Genomic DNA, 23,826 nt, shown 5'->3' on the forward strand with positions numbered 1-23,826 from the left:
GGGATGGCACATGATTTGGCACTCAAGTAACGCGGGTCTTTCTTTTCAGCTGAAAATATACTGTCACTTTTCTGGTGTCTGTGTAAGCCGTGGCTATAGCTGTTACGCTAGTGGGCATCACATGAGAAGAATAGGAAACCCATGACACAGGAACTGTGCTTTAAAATACAGTTTGTATTAGGGGAAAGCTGGAATATCCCTGAACAGTGAGAATTAACTATGTGAACTGTATTTCGGTGGTATAGTACTTAAATATGAAGCTGCTGGGTTTTTCACCTCTTCAAAATGCCATGAACAAATTGGAGGTTTCAAGATATGTTAGCAAATACATATAAATACACAATATATATTTTTACACATGCATACACACATGTATGCATATTCATGATTAGGAGTTCTGAAGAAAAATTGCATTTATTTTTGAACAGCTTAGAAAGAAAATAGGGTTTGGAGTTTTTTTTCTTTCCAGTTGTAAGAATGCTAAAACTTGTGTGAAGCTCCCTAGTTCAGATTTTTTTCCCTGAATTTTGGGTCTTAAAAATTTGTGTCACTGGAGTGGGATCTTCCTATACTCTCAAAAAACGGTATTGCCAAAGTCTTTAATGGTTGGAGAAACCTAATATACATAGGAGAAGACTCAGAATGGTAGACTAACGTAGGTTGGAGGGGATCTCTGGAGGACACTCATTTGATCCAGTCCCTGCTCAAAGCAGGGCCAAATTCAAAGTTGATTCCACGTTCAAAGTTCAGTGAGGTTGCTCCGACCCATGTGGAATAAAGTTTTCAACATCTCCAAGGATGGAGATTCTGTGACCTTTCTAGGCACTGTTGCGGCGTTTGATGACATTTATCATAAAAACCTTTTCTTTTTCCCATTTCCTTAATTGGAATTTCACTTCCTGCAGTTGTGTCCTTTGCCTCCTGTCCTGTTTCTGCACAGCTCCGAGAGGGGTTGGGCTCTGTTGCCTTTGCACGGTGTTAGGCAGTTGCGGACAGCAGTAAGATCCCCCTCCCCGCAAGCCTTCTCTTCTCCAGGCTGAGCAGCCCCAGCTCTCACAGCCTGTCCACAAGCACCGTGGGCCCCAGCCTCTGACCAGCTTGGTTGCCTGTCCTGAACTCCCTTTGGTGTGTTCATGTCTGTTTTGTACTGGGAAGCCCAGCACTGGACCCGTCACTCCAGGTATGTCTCACCAGTGCTGAGCAGGGAGGGGAGATCAGCTCCCTCAAGCTGCTGGTGATGCTCTTCCTAACGCAGCCCAGGATGCTGTTGGCCGCCTTTGCCACAAGGGCCCACTGCTGGTTCATGGTCAACTTGTCATCCCTCAGGATCTCCAGCTCCTTTTCTGCCAAGCTGCTTTCCAGCTGGTCAGCCCCCAGCATGTACTGGTGCAAGGAGTTATTCCTCCCCAAGCACAAGACCTGCTGTTTACTTTTGCTGAACTCCACTATGTTCCTGCCAAAACGTTTCTCCAACTTGCCGAGATCCCTCTGAATGGCAGTGCTGCTCTCGAGCATACTAACTGCTTCCCTGAATTTTACGTTATCTGCAGACCTGCTGAGGGTGTGCTCTGTCCCGTCATACTGGTTGTTAACGAAGCTGTCCTATACAGTATTGGTACCTAGAAATTGGCTACGAGTAGTTGAGTAGCTGGTGAATATATTTTGAGGCCAGTGGTCCAGCTGGTTTTCTACCTACATTGTAGTCCAGTAATTGGAGGTGAAGGACAGTTTATCTGGTGTACATAACGAATCATATGGGTTTCATAGTAGTAATATTTCTCTCTTGTAAATTTTCCAGACTTTTTTACGTATAGTTAGAAGAATGATTTCATTCTGGCACCCTCTGGTTCCCTCAGTCTGAAGGTTTTTATTTCAATCACTCTGCTTCTGTCAACCATCTGCAAGGTGCTCGTTCAGCTCATACTTTCGTAACTCCCTACAGACCTTTCTCCCCTGTATTTCACATACAGAAAACTTGCACATGGGATATTTATGGGAGGCAGTCCTGGCTTTTGAAGGTCATGGTATTTTGCTTCCTTTTACTGATGCTTTGTCCTGTCCTCTTCTTGTTCCACCATATGCTGAGACTTCTCCTTCTTTGCCATTGTCTCCTCTTTGCTTTACTCTAGCAAATTTAACCCTTTCTCTTCTAGACCTCATATCTCTTATCCTATTTTTCTGTTTTTCTCTTTAAATATAAATTAATATGAAAAATTTATGTGTTTGTCATGCTGCTACCTTGCACCTCTCCCCAGTGCACCGTTTGCAACTTTGGTGGCAGGGCTTCCTGTCAGCGTGTGAAATAAAACCCAACGCTCGAGCTCGTTCACACAGGAAGGAATCGCTAAAAATGGCAAAGCCGGGGCACTGGAGTGTGAGCAAGCAAGCAAAAATTCACAGATACACCTGTTTTAAAGTCAATGGGAGTGCACAGTCACAAAATAGCAGTCAGTTGCTGGACTCATCTGCTACTTCCCTGAAAAGAATATCATTAAAAAATATTAGACTTCCATAGAGAAATGAACAGAGCAAAATAAGTGCAAAGGATAGTTTTCCACTTGCTGTATTTTACAGAGTTGTTTAGTCTTTTCAAAGAGACACTGTGTATAACCCTAGTTTTACACTCGAGCTTGATGATTTCTTCTGTGGTGGCAGTAAGCTGGAGGGTCTTCACTATCATTAATACTCCTCCTTTTCCATTTCTGAGAAGCAGAGAAAATGCAAATGCAGTAGGGCGAGTTGCAGTAAACATGTATTGATTTCCCTTCTCTACTTTTCAGTGGCATTTGAGTCTTTTTCTTCTGGTTCCCTTCCTGCTATTTCCTTTCCATTCCTGTTAGTCTGCCCTTGTCTTTCACAAGTGAGTATTGATGTTTGTTGCTGCTTTTAACAGCATTGTTTTCTTATGTGACTAGCATATAAGGGAAGATAATTATAAGTTACCTAATTGCTTCATATAGATGAATGCTGACGATAATGGATTTATTAATCTTTTTTATACAGTGCCTCTCCCTGGTGCAGTACAGGAGTGAAGCATTCTGTCTGACCATTACCAATTAGAGTATATATATAATGACCAGGATCTTTATAGCTAAAATGATATTAACATTGTATGATCAAATTCTAATATTAAAAAAAAAAAGTAGTTTGCAAGGTTTTGTGTATGCAATAGAAAAAAATCCTAGTATTATTTATGGTGATTCTCTGGGTGTGACTAATCGGATTTAATGAAATCCCAAGAGATCAGAGGTATTTAGAAGTATCTGTACGAAGTAATAACACCTTCTGTATGTGGTTACCTTGAGTGTGTCTACATTTCCATGTGTCCTTTTACTGTACTAAAAATACTTTTATGTTAGTGGTGAGAATAGTGTTACTTTGGGTGCATTCACTACTGTTCTTTATTAACATATAGCCTGTTTGGTGGTGCAGATTTACACTTCATCTTTATGTACCTTGAGTTGAGATGCATTGAAATAAAAAATAAAATATATGGACCAAATACTGACTTTTGTATTTCACTAGGGATCACAACCAATTAGATCATCAGCTCCAGGGACCTTTGTAATGACCTAGATGTGCCAGTATTAGAGAGGTCAATGGTATCTGGAAACTTCATCTGACTAGGGTTAGCGACAGCCTTGCCTCTTTCAGAAAATAGATTTAGCCAGGGGAACATGGACTTCTGCGTGAAGGAACTGCCTTTTGCCACTCCTATTGTTTTTGGGGGGCACAGATCATAAAGCTTGTGTACAAAATCAATATTTAAGAAATTGGAGGACTGATTGCTATTGCGTATGGGTTGTTTTTTTCAATTTAAAAGACTACTGTATTATTTCATATACTGAGGAATGAAAATGTATTTTTCTTACATTCCCTCTTGTTCTTGACAGCTAAAACTTTGTGATAATAATTCATATTGCTTTTCAACTTTAAAGCATTTTGCAGACATCATCTGTGATAGTTCATCTGCAAAACATCCTTAAAAGGCATAGAATTTATTGGAATTACTCATATTTTGTGGGGGGTTTAATCCTAATTTTCCACTGAAAAATGTTTACTTTATAGACGTCTATAGCAACAATTGAAGTAAATATCAGAGCTCTTGGCAAACTCCCAGCCCACATACACTGACTATTTTTGTTCTATTTGTGGTCCTGATGGTAAGTTAAAGCAGATGTTTTGTCTTCAGAGTGAATCAGGATGAATCTTGGTGCTACAGGCAGTTTTGCTTTGCAAGTCCAGTGATTCCATTCTTGAAACTTGTCTATAATGGATATAATGAAGATGTAATGATTTTTGAGGTAATCACAGTGGTGTGAATTGCTAGGGAGAGACTAGATGATCTCTCGAGGTTTCCTCCATCCTAGTTTTTACGATTTGTGTGAATTCTCTGTTGATGGCTCTTTAGGTGGCGACAGAGAAAATGAAGCAGTGAAAGCAGGGGAGGGCCAGGTGATAAGGACCCTGATCTGGCACACCCCTAGCAAGAGTGGAGGGGGAGGACTGATGCCTGGCTACACCGTCTCACCTTTGCTAACTTCTTTCAGTTTGGGAACAGCTCAGGAGACACCGTGGTCTGCTGGACCTTGCCTCCAGGGTGGTCATAGCTTAAGCTCAAGCTAATGTTGACCAGCTGCTTGAAGCTTAACTTAGTATTAGTTTAATTTAGTGTTAATGCCTCCCACTCCTATGGAGGAGGTCTTCTGTCTTGATCTAGCTTGGGGGACAGGACAGGAGGGGAGGTGATGGGAGAGGATGACACGGGCAGGAAGCTGAGCCCCGGAGAGGCAGCATGGTGGTGGTCTCCTGCTGAGGTCCATAGCAAGCCTGCTCCGGCTCAGGGCCCTGTCCTGCTTTCCAGTGCCTGCAAGAGACTTTTATGATCACCTGTGTAAAGGTTTGTGTTGCTCCATCCTTCTTCTTAACCACCTTCTGCTCCAACCCCATAACAGAACTCAACACGGCTACTTCTTGTCTTCATCGCCTTTCTCAAGAGGAGGGTAGGGTATGTTATGAGTGTCTGTTCAGTCTTTTATCTTGAAAATTTATTTTCTTTTTCTTATCTGAACCCAGAAACAGCACTCGTCTGAGAGCTCTGGGTACAAAGGGTGAAAAAGCTCAGAAGACAAAGCTGGTACTGCTGTCGCCATCGCTGGCACGCTGGTTTTCAGGAAGCTTCTCAAGAGCAGCTTCTGTGAAACTTTTGCATCCCTGGTACAGCCTAGAGATGTTTGTGTATTTTGAAGGCATTTACAGGGTAGTAACAAGATGTTTGTGAATGTCATCCCTGTGCTTCTGTATTTAGATAATATGCTCCTCCTGAACTCATTCAATATAAAGTTTCCTTGTGGGCTCTTTTCAAACCCTGATAAGAAAAACAACAGGGAAAAAAATACGACATTATTTCTTTCAGTATGTATTTAGAAGAGCGTACTTTGTATTTGCTGACATAAATGCAGGTTAAGATGTTTCCAGTTAAGCTTGTGGCTTTTTAGTGAATTTGCTTGTTAGGAAGCCAGATCTCGCTGCTTTTTCATTTTGAAATGGTGCTGGCTTGTTCTAATCCTTCTCTGTGTGTCAAAGCCCTTTAAACCGCTGGCCCCGGTCCATGAGATTTTTCCGTGCAAGAGGATGACTTACCATATTTGATACCCTAAAGATTAGGGGCCTGTCGAGATTTCCTGACTGCTTGATGCTTGTATTTTAGCATGCCTGCTGTGAGCAGCGGGACGTGAAAGCGGACGGGCGGATGAATCACCGGACCGATCTCGCATTATTGTCACTTGGTCAGTTGATAAGGGAAAGAGAGATGAGAAAAGCAGGCTTCCTCCATATGTTAGATTGGAAAATGCAGCTGGAAAAGCAAAAGAATCTGACTGTAATGCATCAGCGGGACTAAGAATAGAAGTGATGCAGCTGGTGAAAATGGCCCTTAAATGCAAGAAGCCTTCCCCTGTTTGCCCTCCCCAGCTGTAAGCCTTCAGTTGGGTACCAAGGTCTAATGGGCCAGGGAGGGGAGGTAATAGGCCTGTGCTGAATATAGCCCTGGTGGGAGCAGCTTGGATTTTAACCCTTCAATACGCATTCCTGGTGTGTTTTGTACATATGTCCACATGCAATTATTATGATTTTTTTTTTAACTCACCCTTGAAGGATCTAGAACAGCCTGATCCAATACATAGACTTTTTTTCACTGCTGTATTTTCCCTGGTATTAACTTCAGGGCAGTAAAACTGATTTTTGTGTTTTGTTTTGTTTTTTTAAACTGTAAATGTACACTTCTGGGAGTTTTATTTTCAGTGGTTTACTTTTTATTATCTATAAAACTTGGTCTGTGTAACCAAAATTTATGATTTTTATTTTTATTGACTTATATTACTTTCTCCTGTGTATATTAAAACTGGTTTGATTTCCTTCCTCCCCCCCAAGAGACTAACACTTGTTTTGTTTTCTGATCCTTAATTCATTGTCTTATAAAAATCAGCAAGTTATAACCTGCTTCATATTATAAGACTGAATTACAGTTAATTAAAAATAGATATTTGTAATGGGCATTTTAACAGAATCTTAATTGTGATAACTCAACAGGATGCAACTCTGTAGGGGTTATCATTAGGATGATGACATTTGCCACTTGTGGGAGTGTTAGTTGTTTGCAGTATTATGTTTATTACAAAGACTATTGCAGCTACTTCTGCTTTTAATAAAACCATTCTCAGAACATCTTCATATTGCAACATACAGCAATATTTGCTGTTCGCCTCTGGCTCACTGTCAGTACTTCGTGTGGTGGTGTTATTAACTGAAGTTTGCTTCTGTAGTGATGCTTTTATAATTGCTTCATCTTTGGTAACAAAACCTTTTCAACAGGAGAGCATTGCGTGGGACAGGTTCTGTTTCGGTGGCGTCTTGGAGTAGGTAGCACCAGTCACTTGTACTGCTAGCAGTGGATTCAGAATATTGAAAGCTCAAAATATGGAGAACAGAGAATATTTGTATCTAGTGAATAATCAGGAGCACAACTTGGGATATAGAAGAAATAATTACCTTTTGTATAAAAAAAACCCCAAACCTTGAAATCTTTCATAGTTAGTGGTGGATTAAACAGCAGGATGGAGTCAGAATTTGTCTTTTTAATGGGAATAAAGCCAGTCTCAGTGAAACTGTGAGAGGGTTGTTGTTGGAATAGTGGCAGTGGATGAGGGGTCCACAAACGAAGGAAGCTCAGGGAAGAGGATGAAGCGAGAGCTGTGGTAAGAGGAGTGATGAGGGTAGGTGGGACAAGTCATGGAGGGGTGTTGGGTTCACAAACTCTTCATCGCCTTGTTTCAGATTACAATTTTAAACTATTTTGAAGCCACTGAATGTAAAGCAATGGGGCATGAGACTGCTCGCTCCCTGGGGTGAGAACAAGGCGGTCTGGTTAACAACCCCACACCCCTGAAGTTTGTGGCTTGAGGTGCCAGTTGTGGCACTGACGCCCAGGTGTGCACAGGGGACAGCCGCGCTCGAGACGGAGGGGCTGCTGCCTTGCAATGCCGACTCGCCTACGAGAAGCCTGCCTTGGCAGCAAAGGAGATGGAAAGGGACATCCAACAGTCAAGACGGGAGGATTTCCCTGCCTGGGTCAACGGACCCAGTCAAGATGGGGTCAACGGACCCAGTCAAGATGGGGTCAACGGACCCAGTCAAGATGGGAGGATTTCCCTGCCTGGAGAGAGATGGGAGGACACTTGAGGCTTGAGCTGTGGACACCTGCAAGGTTTCAGTGTTGGGTAACACAGAAAGAAGAGGAGGTGTAACCGAAGGGAATAGTTGGGAGAAAGGGCTGGTGGAGCTCTGTGACCCTGACGGTAGATGAGGGGTAACCACTTGAAATCAGTGTAATTGTAACGGCAAAAGCTGTGTTCGCTATCTCTTATTTAATCAGATTACAGGAATATTTTTCAATAGTTAATGTATTTTAGGAGCTTCCTCATAATCTCAAAATACCAGGTAGGTGTATTCCTGGCATTAAACTGAGGATGGGTGTAACCCCAGGTGCATCTTTAGCTAACGCATTTCTGCTACTGCCAGTTAACTTAACTGCTTTGTTAACAGTTAAGTCACGTACTGTGTCAGGTGTTACCTGCAAATCAAAAAAGTAAGCAAAGGGAATTGATAGAAAAACAAAAGCTTTGCTTGTTGGAGGCATTGCTGAACTTGATCCTCAGGGAAGTGGTGAGTGTAGTTGTTCATATCATTCATGTTCTTCTGAGTCAGGACGGTTTGTAGGGGTTACAGATCGTGGTGGTTAGCTAGGAATAGCTTTGGGAGTCTTGGGTAGAAGTCTTTGAGCCTTTCCAGAGGCATGCTTCATTTAAAACAGCGTCCATACTGTCATGTTTATGGTGGTTTTCTGTTACACCCGGAATATTGTGTGGGGGGGGAAGTTCTCCTCAGTGGTAATCTCCTCTGGTATTCATGTCTTCTATTGTTATTAAATTATTTATTAATGCTGTTTATTAATTAATTTGTTGCACCCTCTTCCCCAAAAGGTAATTAAATACGAGTCCGCTTGCAAGCTTATAATGGTAATGGCGGGAGCATAAATTGGGATTGATTGGTTTCACTGGGGTGACACAGAGTATGGGACTGGCCAGCCTGGCCAAGCTCCAGGGTGAAAATCCTTGGTTTTTAAAATTGTGTTTTCCTCTTGTGCGATACAGGATTGTTTCTTTGTAGTGCTTTCCCCTCTAGTTTAATAAACCAAGCAATGTGACTTCCTTACCATCCTTAGTTTCTGATTTTTGTAATAATTTTTTTATGGTGGTGTCCATGTAACTGATGAGCAGTGTACTTGTATTAACTTCTGTGTATCACCTTGGTATGCAGGAAGCTTAGCGTGGGCGGTGTAGTCAATTCCTGCTTGACAGTAGTATTTAACCATCTCAAGTTACTTTTTTTTTTTAAATTTTTCTTTATTCTCCAGGCTCTTTAAAAAATGGGATGCCTTTTCAAGTCTGCCTGGCTCCATTGAAAATGATGACTTTTAAAGTCTTAAAAATTGGAGGTTTTGATAGGGGGTATAAAGGAACCCAAGACTTCTTTAAAAAAAACAAAGCTTTTAAAACTTGTAGTACCCTTCACTCTGCAGACAATTAAGTACCATTTTATTTAAAATACTCTTTGGTCAAGAGTGGTTGCTGGACTGACTGAAATGACAGTGACTCAGGCCCTTCCGCTGCCTCTTTCTCTTTTAACTGCAGAGCCATGAAGGGTAGCTAGCGCAGGTGTAGGTGTCCGTAGGTAGATGAGATGAACCTGCCAACTGGCAAGAACTTTATATGCTGAAGTTATTCTTCAGGTTACAGTTTCTGGGCTGTGAATGTGAATAGTTACTAAGCCACGGTTAAGGGGGTTGTTTGTCCGTGTTGGTCTGCAGAATGAAATGGCACTGGCTTACGGCATGCAGATGGTGAGTCCTGCAGGCTGCTGCAGTGATCTCAGTAGGGGACTGGAAAGTACAAATTACCTTCGGAAATCAGGCTACTTCTGGTTTTTGCACTTAAATATGTAGTCAGATGGGCAGATGAATTCCCCCTTGGAGTACTGAATGAAACATACACTGAATTGCTCCTCAGTGTCCCTCTGTCCCCCCAAAAAATCTAAGTGATAGGGGAGCTATCAGATAGGGGAGAAGCAAATATATTTGTCTTTAAGCAAGGACAGGAAAATAACCAGAGCAACTGTGTCTCCTGTCAGAAAGACAAGGGCTGTTAGAACAAGGAGAGAAATGACAAGGGCTAGGGAGGCTGGTGGAATTTGACAAGGTATGTATCAGGTAGATCTCTGAACAGATGCACCTTTTCCTGAGGTTAGTCATGGCTTGCGCTGAGCTTTACAGTGTGTTGGGAAGTTTGAAATGCTGCGATGGAGAGTTTCCAGTGGAAATTCTCCAGGAACAGTACTGGGGTCTATTTTACTCTTCTCACTCATCCCAAAGACATCAAGAGCATGAGCATGAGTATGCTTCAGTGACTTTCTCTGGATTTCAAATTATTGTTCAAAGACTTGTAGCTACTGAATCTGGTAGTGGAGCTGTTTCGAGCTGGCTAATGCCCGATGGGAACATTGTATACTTAGATATGGGATTTCTTCTTTTTTCTGAGCTTTTTACCTACAACATGCTGACGGATAATTATTAGTAATAATGCTAGTCTGCACTTCCAAGAAGGGGCAGGCTAGGAGAAGAGACATTAAAAATGATTAATGGAAACACTCGTGGTCAACTAATCAATTTTAGAGAGTGTACCTTCCTATTAAAATAGACACTCATCAGCCACATTTGTAGGATGCCAGCCAAATAAATTCCTTAAACTGATTAATAGCATCACTGCAGTCACATAGTGCCCCCAGTTCAGAGCCTCAATATGTACCCACACCTTCACGTACAGAGATACATGCTGTTTTCTTGAAAAAGCATTTTATTGGTCCATTTCTAATGGAAAGCAAAAGAAGGGGCCCAAATTGTCACCAATGCAGTGATGAAATTTATTGCAGGTTGAGCAAAGGCAGGAGTAGGAGCTGAACGTAACTACCTGCTGTGTAGAGCAGGGTGCATTCAGCTGTTGACTTTCTTTTTTCTTGGAAGCTTAACTTTGAGCCTGGAAATGAGGACGGTTGGGTTTCTTCGGTGTATATCACAACTTTGAACAGAGTTTGCTTGGTTTTCTTTGCTCTTTTTTTCCCCCAACTTTGTGGTAAATTGTGAGAGCCTGTCCTCCCTTAGCTGCTGTGGCTGTGCTAGCCAGAGGGGTCAATGTCACCTCATGCTTATTGCCACCTCTGTTTTGGAGGAGCAAAATAGGTTTGTTCGAGCAATTTGATGGGATTTTTCTAGCTTACGCTGATGGATGCAGTGAGGTGGGACTCTCCACATGTAGCTCAGCAGTGCTTCTGAGGAGGTGACCCATCTCTAGGCTGGAGCTTGGTGAAATGGGGTGGTGGCTCTCGCTGCCTGTGCCAGCCGCAGGGGGTTCAATGCCGATTTTGCAATGCCCTTCTGGTGATGTATAAACTTACAGCTTGTGTAGCTTTCTCTGCTGCTTGTGAGAACAACTTTGTTCCCTCTTTTAAGACAAGTTTAATCGGTACAGCTTATTCTGGTTTTGCTTATTCTTTAAGTGGTTTTGCTGTGAAAGTTGGCACAGCGCACTTGACACTGTGGTAAGGGGAACGCTGCGTGCTATTTCGTCTGCAGTGGGATGATGGTTAGTGCCATTCTTTAACTTATTTACAACATCTTACACAGCATAAAAGGAAAAGACATGCCAGGGTTTATATAAGCTACTACATATAAACAGTGTTAACATTTTTTCTTCCTGCTCTGATTTTTCCATTGTCCTGGTGTTCCCTCTAAAGACAACTACAAGGAGACTCTGTGAAATTTTGAACCACGTAAAGGTACTATCTGCCATCTGAGGCAGGATTAATCTGTTTCAGACATTCATGTTTCAGACTTTCTTGCAGGTTAAATCTCACATACCTGTGCTCCATTACCAAATCATGGGATGCTTGCTACAGCTCGGTTGACTGAGACCAGATTTTGGCACAAGTCTGAAGCAAATTAGTGCTCGTTCCTTTGGACTTGTAGCAAGGGGCCTTAGGTATTCAGCCACCCTCGCTTAGATTAGGTAGTCAGGGGGTTGCCATCACCACAAGAAACATCAAATGCACGGTCCACATAGAAACCGATGCTCCACTGAGCGTCCTAAGGAAACTGCTGACCTCGTCCTTAAGCTCTGGCTATTTCATTTATAACTGTGTACAAGTGCAAGGATTGTTTGTTCTTCTAATGGTCTCTAGGATTCAGCGGCCTCTTAACAGGAAATAAAGAAAATCCTTGTTTTGTTTTTGAGTGGGTTAGAGTATAAATTAAGATTATCTTGCAACTTTGAGAAGAGAGCATATGTATTGCTGCCTGTACTGCAAGTAGAGCTGGCTTGATTCTGGACCGAGCATAAACCTAGTTTGAGTAAAGGTATTAAACCAGAAGAGGGGAAGTGGGTCATAGCATTTGGTAATGCTAATTCTTATTAGCAGGGCAAAATAGGAGTATGAAACCTGTGCAATTAGGTCTCTTTCTGTGCAGCCTCTATAGTCAATCCAGTCCTTTGATGAAAAATCTGATGGAGAGGTTGGTATTTATCCCTTTCCCCACTGTGATGATATGGAAGATTCACTGTCAAGTCTCTTCCCTCTTATCCTGCTTGAAGCATGAGCAGTTTTCCTGTGGGATACCTTCCTTTTGGATTTCACACTTTGTCTTTATTTTTAGTACACTTAATCACATTTGTTTTGTCTGAAGTGCAAATAAAATGTAGAAACACAACATATGTGATTCCAACCTGAAATTAAGAATAACCACTTTTCAGATATTACTGTTTTATAATTTCTTTCAGATGCTCATAAGCCCTTATGAGTAGAAGTCTTGAATAGTCATTATCGGGAGAGTAATACGTACTGTTTTGCTGAAGAAAGTCTGAAAATAAGGGGAAAAAAAGTCTGAAGATAAGGGGAAAAGATCACCTTTTTTTAAATTCCAGTTCCTTATGGGTTCAGAAACAGTTACATTTTACAGCTTGGCTGAAAATCCTGTGTTGTTTTGATGATTTGATGAAGAAAGTACGCTTTCAGCAGATTCCTTAAGACAATTAGTTACAAAAAAATATTTAATTGACCAGAAATTTGTGGCTGTATGTGTGCATGGTTTTATATTCATATACATATATGTGTGTGTGTGTATATATGTATAAAGCTGTAATTCTTGTAACAAGAACAGGCCCACTAAGTCCTTTGACTTTGTGCACAGGCTGGTAAATAGAATTTTAACTCTTAACGTGGGATTTGAACTGTGTGCGAGGATAAGATGGTAAACTAAGAGACCTTGCGCTGAGTGTGTGCACTGTGTAACATGAACATTTCCTTATGTCAGAGAAGCTGTCCAAAGTGATGTGTGACTGTGTTTATCAAAATTTAATTTTATTTAGATCTAACGAAAAACAATGTCATTCTATTTAAACTAGAGTTGTGAAGGGAGTATCAAGGTTTCAGAGCTATCCATTCAAACAACTGAGAGTGTCAAAGATAACCACTACTTCTAGAATAAAAAATCAAGGGCGATATAGTATTTTGCTGTGTTTTTCTCTGCTCCCTGCAATTTATTGCACTCTTCTAAATTGGCCACTGATTATTACCTAAACCCAGGCATTTGAAGACTCCATTAGTTCTCCAGATTTTAACTACTAAACCTTTTTTTACCTTTACAATATAACAGCATGCACACACACTTTCTAATTTCATTTGCCATACCAACACTCTTTGTGTACATTGATACAGTTGCAGGTTTTTTAAATATTAGTGAAAGACATCATTCTTCCCACGTAATAATTCTCTGAAATTATGAAATGTAGCTTATTTATATATAATTATTTTTGTCAAACCAGGCCCTTAAGTTCTAGGGAGAACAAAGTGTTCTTGAAATTCATCTTTAAGTCCCAGAAGGTCTGGGACTTATCCTTGAAGCTGTTCAATTCAAAATAATTCATTAATGTCAAATAAAAGACCCTGTAAAGAATAATGTTTATTCCTCTAAGCCTCTACTGAAAGACTGTGTAAGCACTCCTTGAAAGTTTAATCATTGCACAGACCTTTTACAAGGATGAGGGGCACACAGACTTCTTGCAAAGGTGGTATGTTCGGTTAATGAACCATTCATCCACATCTGGCCGGCTGCATGCTTTTTTTCTATGGAAACCTGTTATTGGAGTATAATGATTTGGGGAAAAAAACCCAAACAGCAGAAAAACAACACAGCTGTACAGTCAAGTGAGCAAAAGATGTGCTTTCTCGTGCTGCCAAGAGCCCAGTGGCATTGAGGTCGTTCTGGTTTGGTGTAAAAGTTTTGGAGTCATCACCCCACGAGGCTCAGCTGAAATCAGGGTAGGCATTTGGGAGGAGCTGCGTCACCCCCCCATCGCAGACTGCAGCCTCCTCGGCTTAGGTACCCCAGGGACCGAGCCGGTGGCAGAGCTGCTGCTTCTTACCTTGAATCATGATGTACTTCAGTAAGTGCCTGCATCTCTTCTTTCTCTGTGCTAGGTGTCATTCTTTGTGGGAGTCTGGATAAATATTTCAGTCTGTAGGAGTTCAGGAGAGCTAGGTATCACCTAGCAACAAGCATCCCACTCTCTGCCTCCTGCTTCTCTTTTACTTTTATTAAAATATCAGTGAAAACCAGAAGTTGAAGCATTAAGTTAATTTTCAGAAATATTTTGAGCAGCTTAAGGTATTTTTGTTATGACACTACATCAGAGCAACAGAGGTGTTGGCAGGGGGGCTGGCATCTTAAAGCAAGTAACTCCGCTTGCCTTGTTTGAACAGAAATCACAATCAAAGACTAGCAAGAACTTCAGCTGAGGACAGAATAAACCTTATGATCACAGTTGTTTTGCGAGCAACAGAATGCGTAGCAAGTGCTCCTTTGGTGCTGTGGGGGTCTATAAAATATACAGCAGTTACACTTAACCTAAACTGAATGCATTTTAAGCTGTATTACCTGGTTCATCTTGCAGCTTGTGATGGCTGCTGGTGGGACAGTGGCTTATGTTGGAACTTAAAGTTTTTTAACTTTTTTACAGACAACTTTGTGGCAAAGTGTTTTGGCTAGTTTCAGTTATAGAACTCAGTTTACAAAGATCCTGGGGGCTAAACCCAAGGCAAGAAAGGTAGGCACTGGAAGTGCAGTTTAGGTAGATTTTTGTGTATGCTGATTCAGTGCAATGCTGCACTGGATTTCAGCCTCTCCTGTCCCTTACTGATTTTAAATGTCGAGGACTGTTGCAAATCTGTAGCTTGTAGTTAATGTATATTTTATCTGTAGCTTCTGCAGAATGTCTGCTTTATGGAGTTTATGAATTTCCCTACAAGAATCGGAAACATGGGGAAAAAGGGCAAGTGTGTGGCTACTAATAACGCAAAGGTAGCCATCCTCAACACTGAGTTGAGGATAACCTGTGTTCTTTCAACTCTGAATGCTGCTGAAACCATGCTTTCAGTGATCCTGCCTTACCTGATGTTCAGGGTGGCCTTCATGAGCTTGGGAGAAGTCGCACTCTGTCTTCAGGGAAGTTTGGTGTGACTCAGGGCCTTTGCAAGGGGTTACAGAAGTATAAGTGCGGATTTAAGGGCTTTCAAGAAGAAAAGTGCATACTTGTAAAGTAAAATAAATGATGCAAGAAGGTGATTAAGAAACACAGTTATGCCCAAATATGGGGTTTGCTTTGTAGAGGGAAAAGTTAATAAATCCTGATTCAGAAAATGACTTAACTTTGCGAATGAGTTGATCTTTTCCAAATGTATTTTCCCATATCTGTCTGAATTAGAAAAGGGGGAAGATAGCACAACGGATAATTTGTAACTGTATTAATGGGAATTTACTTAAAAGTTAGCAGCATGTAAAAGAGATGTGAAAGCGATGCCAGTATGAACTTACTTTTAATGAATTAACATGGGTTACTATGTTCAAAAATGTTCCATTTGTAGAGACAAGGGCACATCTACACACATAGTGGCCTCTGTTTGTCTAGAAATATGCTCGGCATAATTGTCCTGAAACCCTTCTCGTGTTCTTTGCTCTGGTCCGTGATTCCTGCTCAGCTCTGCCGGTGGGTGGGGATGCTGGCCAGGGTGGGACTAGGAGGGCATTTATTCTGATCAAGATAGGTTTTCAAAATGGACTAGATGTTGCAATTTCTGTGGTTTTCTCTTGCTGTAAGAGAAGGAATCTAATGTTTGGTGGCATTCATAAGCTTTCTAAACTCGTGGGGTCTGAAAACATGATTTCAAGACGATGGTTAGCCTTTGGCTGGAAGTGGACATAATTCTGTGTTTGCTACTTAAATTTCTTTCTTTTGGTTGAAACTGGTGGTTTGTTAGGTGCTTTGCTCTAGGATTACTGAAGAGCACTTTTGACATAAAGGTTTTGAATCAGGAATATTGTGCAGTTGTCTCGTTGGTTAGATTTTCTTCTGGTATAAAAACCACTTGGTACAAATGGAAGATGCTTCTATTTGGACTTTCATGTCTGTCTTCATATTTCTGATAGCGGAAACTGAGATTTCACAGTAAGCCACTGAAAACCAAAGTCCAGAGTAGGTTTCACAGTGGTGACACACATGGCAGAATGGATGCACTAGATCTGTAAGGACAAGATGGTTCTATTTTTTCATGCACATTTCAAAGTCACTTCATCTGAAGCCAAAGCTTTTCAGCTCTTCTGAAAATCAGGCAACAGATTTGTGGAGTTACTAGTTAAATGCCATTTTCAGGTGAATGGTTTGCTCTTCACCTTCTCCCCCAAAGCAGCCTAAAATAGTTGCAAGGAAGAGGCCTGTGGCTTGTATGGGTGGCATGTGTGGCAAGTGTGCATTGGCCACCAAAATCAATGTTCTTGGTCACCCTGGTGGTCAGTTCTAGGGGATAACCCCTGTCCTACCCCCAAACCACGTGTATCGTGGTGGAGCAACGTTGTGGGACAGTGGCACTGTCAGAGCTTGTGCTTGGCGGAGAGGAGGACAAGCAAAAGCCCTTCCATGGAGGAGGGGCACCCCAGTGATGCAAGGATGTGGGCAATTCACCGCTTGATACATTGTGCAGACCTGAAGAGAATTAATAAGCAAACCCAATTATTTGTCATTGCTAATGAAGTAGCTTTTTCATGAGGAGGGCTGTCGTACATGACTCAGTAACGCAAAACCAGCTGTGGCTATGGCTAGTTGGGTAGCGGTGTGTTAGCAGTTTTGAAACGCATACCCGTGTTTGCTCTGTCACCATAGCCACGGTAACCTAATAGGGCTTCAGCGTTCGTGTGTAACTTGAAGCCGAGTTGCGTTGTAGGAGCGTGTGTGTGTAGGAAGGAGTAATGAGGAGAGAACCTGGAGAACTGGAAACAATTACAGGTCAAACTCTGTCTTCCTCTGACAGAGACCCCATGAAGCTTTTGAATACATTACACTTAATTTTAAAGAACTTGATGACTAAGTAATTTCCTGCTCAGGTGAGATAATCACATCATGTAAGTCCAGGATGTGGAAAATCTGGTCCACTTGTCCCATTTTTGGACATTAGCACAGAGAAAGAGCAGCTAGAAACTCAAGTGTGCAATTTAAAAAAAAGAAAATAAAAAAAGAAGAAAATCTGCTTTGTGAAATTGAAATTTTGAAGCAATCCAAATAATGCCAAGGGAGATTAAACAACAAAAAGGAGAGTCCACAAGATGCATGGGAGATGGGGGCAAATGGTCTACAATAGTTAGCATGCTCTAAGCCTACAGTATTTAGTTACATTTACTTAGGTCAGTGTTTGTGGTGTTTTTGCCACCTTTTATGGTTCATATGAATATTTGGAACTTACTTTTTTCTATTAGCCTTAGTATTTTCTTAGAAATAAAATTAAGTGCATGGTGTTTAGTCAGTATAATAGTAGCACAGTGTATGAATATTTACTAATTTTATGTGCTTAAGGGAGCTTCTTGTCTTGTTTTCGGTGTATAAGTTTGCTTACTGTTTGGAAACCTGTTAGTCATGTTGTTGTATATGCAGCAGTAATGAATTACTGGGTTGTGGTTTAAAAGCGGGCAGGTGCCTCCACTGCTATTTGAAGGATGACCTTATTTTGAATGATATAAAAATAACAGCAGATTGTTTATAATAATGCTGACAGCAGATTTAGATTCTTGACTTCACACCATTTCCATTATTAAGAGAGACATATGTAGGTAGTATTTGCTTCCAGATATATGCACATATTCTGTCAAGAGGTTTAAGACGTATTGTTTATTATTTAAATTTTGGACATCTGAAGCTTCTCCCCCTCCAAGGCTTTAAAAAAGTTAGACTACTGGATTAGTGTATTTTCTTAAACCTGAAGGAGCCTTCCAAAAGTATAATATAGTATTTAAATCTCTATATACGTTTTTCTTTTATAGATTCATATGGAAACATAACTAAAATAATAATGTATCCATAGGAAACCTTTCAAAAATATGTATTCAAATTTTGTAATGGTCTTGCACAGTTACTTCCCGTGGCTGGAGTATTGACTGAGCTCACTAATAAATGTATTTTGGCTTTTAATGCGTTATTGTCCAGATCTCGTCGTATTTCTGGGAGACACATTTTGAAATACCAGTAAAGAATATTCGCACTCGGTAACGGCTGGAAAGTTTACCTGTACAAATGCGGGGTACTGATATATAATGGGCCCTGAAGACTAATTAAAGCTGTTGGGATTTAGTGCCCTCAAGTAGCAGCTCAGAAATTAACGACACTGAGAGCATTGACTAAAATTATTAGTTAAGAAGAAACATAAGGCTTTCTCCAATATACTTTTTGTCTTATTTATCCAGTTTTGTTTAAAGTGCTTATAAACTTACTGTTATTCTGACCTCTGTTTTACTATGGAACAGATGTCTGTGGTTAGGTTTCTTTATTTACATATACAATAATATTTGAGAAATGAATGAACCTCTAAGAAAATACATCAATTAAATTATTTCATCTTTTCTTTTGCAGGATTGAAGTGGAACTAGGGACGAATGGATGACTAAATATTCATATGAAGAGGAAAGCCATAAAAGTTGGTTGACATTTTTACAGCCATATGCATTATACATATTACTGCTATTATCAAAAATTTATATTGTGTTACAAAATATAATAGATGAAATAACTGGTCTGAGCTTTGTATGCCGTATTGTCTTTCAGGCAGGGGAATACTGTAGCTTAAAACAGCTGTAGCTTAATGCAACAGTTTCTGACCAAACCTGAATGTTCAAAGGGAAACCTAGTAGTACGTTAAGGAAATAGGTAATTCCTTTGAAGCCAGGTGTTTGAATGGGCTGATACATAGTGGTGTTCATTATTCTTATGTGCAAGGATGAAGGGAGAATGAGAGAGGCATTGTCTTCCATTACAGCTACTGGCTATGAAGCTTAATACATTGTGGAGTGGCACTCGGACGCCACGCTGACAAATGCTGTTTAAGAAGTCAAATAGGGTATGATATCTTCAAAAATATCTTGGTGCTTTGTTTTCTTATCATAGAGAGATGGCTGCCTTACAGCATGCATTTTCTGCGCTAGTTAAAAAGGAAGAAGCTGTTAGTGGACCTCCGTGCTTTACTGACTTTATTGTTATGCTTTGTAAGATGATAAAATTCAGTAGGCCTTGACATCTGTCAGTCTGACTTGTTGGTGACTGTGAACTATAGGCTTTGGCTGGGGTGCTACATTAACCAATTCCTGCCAAGGCTGTTTAAACAAAGCTGGCTGTGCCTCTGGTTTTGCACCGGAGCAAATGAATTGTAATGACAGATGCAGGGTGCGGTACAGTGGGATACAGGGCGCGGTCCAGCGAGATGCTGTGCAGCAGCTCAGTTAGATAAGGCATTCTGGAAACTCTACTAGTCAAGGAGGGATATGTTACAGTGGAAAACCTCTTTCCTAGAGAGCTTTCTTCAACCCGTGAATCTCAGTCAGGGGTGGGAACAATCAAAAAACCAGGAAAACTCCCAGATTTTTTCAAAAGCACAGTGTCCGTTCAATACCAAAAATGTAATTCTGTAGTTCTAATAACTTGAGCAAAGTAGTTCAGGAGGACAAAGATTCTTATTTATCTCATGATAATTTGGGTTTATCAGTCTTTTAGTGGTTCAGAAGTTTTAGAGTTTATCAACAACAACTGACTTGGATACAGAAGAGTTTTTAATTGCTTCTTGGGTACGCTTTTTTAGTGTTTACAACAGATAGTGGGCATGCTGATCCTAGCTTCCTCTGTATTCACAAGCAGCAGAAGACTTGAGGGAATCATCTGTGTCTTTGAATCCAGCCTCTCGAAATAACAGCCAGCAAAACAATCTTTAGTTCAGAAGCATCCATAGAACATCTGCTTTATATACCGCAGGTCCCAGGAAACACCTCCAGCCTCCAGGAGCCAAATTTAAACCTTAATAGAGACAGCGAGTGGTATTAGTAGCTCTGCAGTAAAGTACACAATTTCTTTATGGGATCAGGGACCTGTATGCCCAGATGTGAACCAGCAGTTGTTGCCTGCTAAAACCAGCACACAGAGTCTTAAGGAATTTCTCTTTGGTTTGATTGCTGACACGTCAGCGGCTGCTGACCGTAGCGACGTCTGATAGCTCAGGGTGGGCTCGCATCATGGTGGAGCAAACACTTCCCTGCTCAGACTTCCTGGCTATGAATAGCAGAGTGAAAAACTGATACCATCCAAACCTTGCTTGCATCTTCCAGAACTGCAGGGGTAAAATCTGGTATGTGAGAACTCAGGGAGGCTCTTTACTGGCAGAAAGTGTGAGAGGGTGCAAAGACCAACCTAATTATGTGTAAGCTATCTCTGCATATTGTTGTGTTACAGTGGACTCCTCATACTATCCAGAAGACAGCACAGAGCAGTACTAGCATAGTGTGGTAATGTTTTGCATTGAATTGAGGAGAAACTGGGCCAGACTAGAGGACAGTCTTTGGTGTTTGGCTTGGGAAGTGATGCTAGGGCAGAAAACGTTAAGGATTTGTCAGGTCCTTGAGAGGGGCCATTGTAACCAGAGTCTGCACAGAGAAGGAAGGGCTTCCAGATCAGGCAAATGCAAAAGACTCTTGAACTCACATGGCCGTTTCCCACATTTCTTGGGAAAGACTGTAGTGGCATGAGAGATACAGAGCTAGCAGTGCTGCATCTCTGTTCCTCTCTCCGCTTTTGCCTTTCTGGTTCAATGCAGAGTGGTGGCAGAAGGAAGGAAGAACAGGAGAACAGGCTGACCTTTCTTGTCAAGCCATACATAGTTCCACTCTCTCATGTCCTTCTGATGTCATCCTGCCGTAATCGTGGGGAAGCTGCACAAAATATGTGCAGATAAGGAAGGGGGTACTGAGTTATTTTTTTATGCGTTTTCTGTTTGGCAGTCTTTGCAAGCGTAGGGCTCTGAATCCAGCTGTTAATCTTTTCTATTAGGAAAGCACCGTGATTAAATCATGTTGCTGAACAAGAACAAAATGGAGTTATGTGGAGGAATTCAAAGTCCCAGGCTAAAAATTCCTTTTCTGGGAAGACTGATTCCAGAAAACTTGAGTAATAGAGGTGGAGAGGACTCCTCTGTGGTCCCTTTTAAGATCAGTTGATAAAGTTCTGGCTGCAAGAGGAAAGAGGTTGGATTTCACCCAGCACCCTGCCTCAGCCTTTCACTTTATTGCTGCTTTGCTAACCAGGTTTTGAAAGCTTTCCATTGCTAGCATGAGTATGTTGATATATCATTGGGGGTGTAAACAACTTGGGTTGCATTGTCTGTATGTTACATTGGTGTATTTTAGGTCTTTGTTGGTCTGCCTCAGGTTCAGTTCTCTGTTGAATCTGACATCTAAAGTGTACGTTTTTCAGTCTACAGTGATTGCATGTGGATGTATGGACATGAAAGACCAGGGTAGGAGCTGGTAAGGAAATTGGTAACTGACAGGGAGGAACTATAGCTCAAAAAGTCCCGGGCAAAATAAAGATCAAGACTTCAAACCAAAAAGAAGTCGGTAGGACTGAAAAGGAGGTCAGAGAGCGAAATTAAAGGGGAGAAGAGATTGCTCAGATTGAAAAGGCAGGTCTGCATTGTACTTTGAGTGGTCTTGGGTACAGTCTCCCACTCACACTGTGGTTTCACGGACAGCCTGCAGAAATACTACTGGGCAGTTCATTTGATCAGGCTTAATGATGTTCTAAGTTATTTAATGCTCAAAAAATGATAAACAACACAAAGTTGTATTGAAATCAGTGGTGTTAGGAGGTGACTGCTTATTTTCTGAAGAGGTCTGTGTGATGAGCACAAGAAGTACTGCTGTCTCATGAAGGTAACCTGTGCGTCATCTCTGGAAAAAACAAAACAAAACAAACCCCCAAAACCAAAAAACCAAACAAAAAACCACCAACAAAAAATAAGAGCCAAGTTTGGCTCAGCTATTTAGAGGGAAGGACTCGGTACAAAGGAGATCTTTCTTGACCTCTCCAGAGCTCATCCCATCTCAGGGGTCTTCCTACCTCTGATGTGCTCTTGCCTCACCTTCCCTGACTCCTATGCGGAGCAGGGCATAGGAGGGTGCATGTGTGGTACCCATCTGATGCAATGAGGGCAGGGTGACCTCGGCAGGATGGATAAATGGGCTGGCAGGGACCTCATCATGTTCAGCAGAGGGGAAAGCCCTGCACCTGGGGAGGAACAACCCCATCCTCCAGTGCAGCCTGGGCAAGCCCCTGAGCCATCTCATCTCACTTTGGAGCTACCCTGGTCTTGGGTGGAGTTTGGACTCATTGGACTTTCAATCTTTACTTTTTTTGTGATTTCAAAGTCTGGTCATGATAAAAATGATTATTTTTTTTTTAATGTGTTTGAGGGTGTTTCAAGGAAGTTTTATGGTTTTTTTATTTGCATAGTCAGAATATTAGTGGCAGTGTGATGATATGTTTGGGTTTTGTCCTCTGCTGTCCCCTCTGTATCCATTACAAACAAACGCAGTTTTCCTAGAAAGGAAGCAACTGCTCTTAAGTGGTCTTTCACATCTAACATCATTCAGTGGATTCTTGGAGTATAATTATGACTGGAAACATCAACAGGATGAAATATATTAATCTCAAGGGAGTTATTTTTCCCTGGCCATCAATCCATCCTTTCTGTTATGTGCTTTTCAGTTTAGATTACTCTCAGGCAAAGAGGCTGTAGTTTGATGTTTTGTCTCAATTCATTATGATTATAAATATCTTGGATAAAACAATGTAACAAATGACCACTTAAAAATGACTGATGGCCCAATTCAGCAAGGCAGGGAGACTGTGAAGTTCTTTTGGTTTCATCTGTTGTCTAGCATTTATCAAGATGGGTCCCTTAACAGTCGATTGGTGGTTGATATTTAATGAATATTTTACAGTGTAAATAGATAGCAGGCAATTTGTTGTCTAGAACCTGGTCATATTCATAGGACAGATTTGCTTTTACTTACTGTCACTTAAAAATGTAAAACTTATGCTGAAACTGTAGAGTGGGAGGAAAACTTTTCCCCAAACCTTATATTCAGGAAAGGGAGGAGCAGCAGAGATTTTTCTTTCTTACTCTGTTCCTTACATTGACTGCCACATATCGTGCTCTCTCTTGCTCCCGTCCTTCCCCGTCGGGTGCCGGTGTGGCTGATGGGCTGCGGGAGGGCCGTGCATTGTAGCCCCCAGGTTTGCTCGCCGCCGGTTCAGCCCCGCTGGGCGAGAGGTGAGGTGGACTTGGAACTGATCCCTATGGCTGAAAAATTGCTGGGGGCATTTCCAACACTGATCTTTTCCAAGGAGAAAAAGGCATTTAAGATGCCTGCAATGAACCCCTTTAGCTTGATGCATTTGCATTGCATACAAGCTCATTCCTCTTCCCTTTGCCTTTGTAAAATTAATGAATGATTTCTGGGAAGACCTCGGCGTTCCTATTAGTCTTTCCTTACAAACAGCAGTACAAAATTTGTTCTACAACACTTCTTTCTTCATTTCTGCTGGGCAATTGCTTTCATAGCCTAAATAGTTTCTTGTTTATGGGTCCCAGATCTTGGCTCCATTCCACTCACTTCCCAGCAATTTTGGTGTGTTTATATAGTGCTCTTCAGCAGGTGGCTTGGGGCGGGTATCCAAAGCACGTGCGTACACACACACACAAAATCAGTTTATCGGAGTTAGGGCCAAATCATATTTA

The 23,826-nt window shown here is 41.3% G+C and overlaps 1 protein-coding gene across 17 annotated transcripts in view; it reads left to right on the plus strand.

Moving 5' to 3' along the window:
* KLF12 (KLF transcription factor 12) overlaps positions 1–23,826 on the plus strand; it is a 258,752-nt gene that overhangs the window by 51,951 nt on the left and 182,975 nt on the right. For all 17 annotated transcript variants that reach the window (XM_072850068.1, XM_072850073.1, XM_072850064.1 and 14 more), the window contains one exon: positions 18,618–18,681. In XM_072850068.1, coding sequence (XP_072706169.1) covers positions 18,661–18,681 — 21 coding nt within the window. In that variant the 5' untranslated portion in view covers positions 18,618–18,660. The remainder of the gene's footprint in view (positions 1–18,617; positions 18,682–23,826) is intronic.

The sequence above is a fragment of the Ciconia boyciana genome, chromosome 1, assembly GCF_034638445.1.
Source record: "Ciconia boyciana chromosome 1, ASM3463844v1, whole genome shotgun sequence".
Classification (NCBI taxonomy): domain Eukaryota; kingdom Metazoa; phylum Chordata; class Aves; order Ciconiiformes; family Ciconiidae; genus Ciconia; species Ciconia boyciana.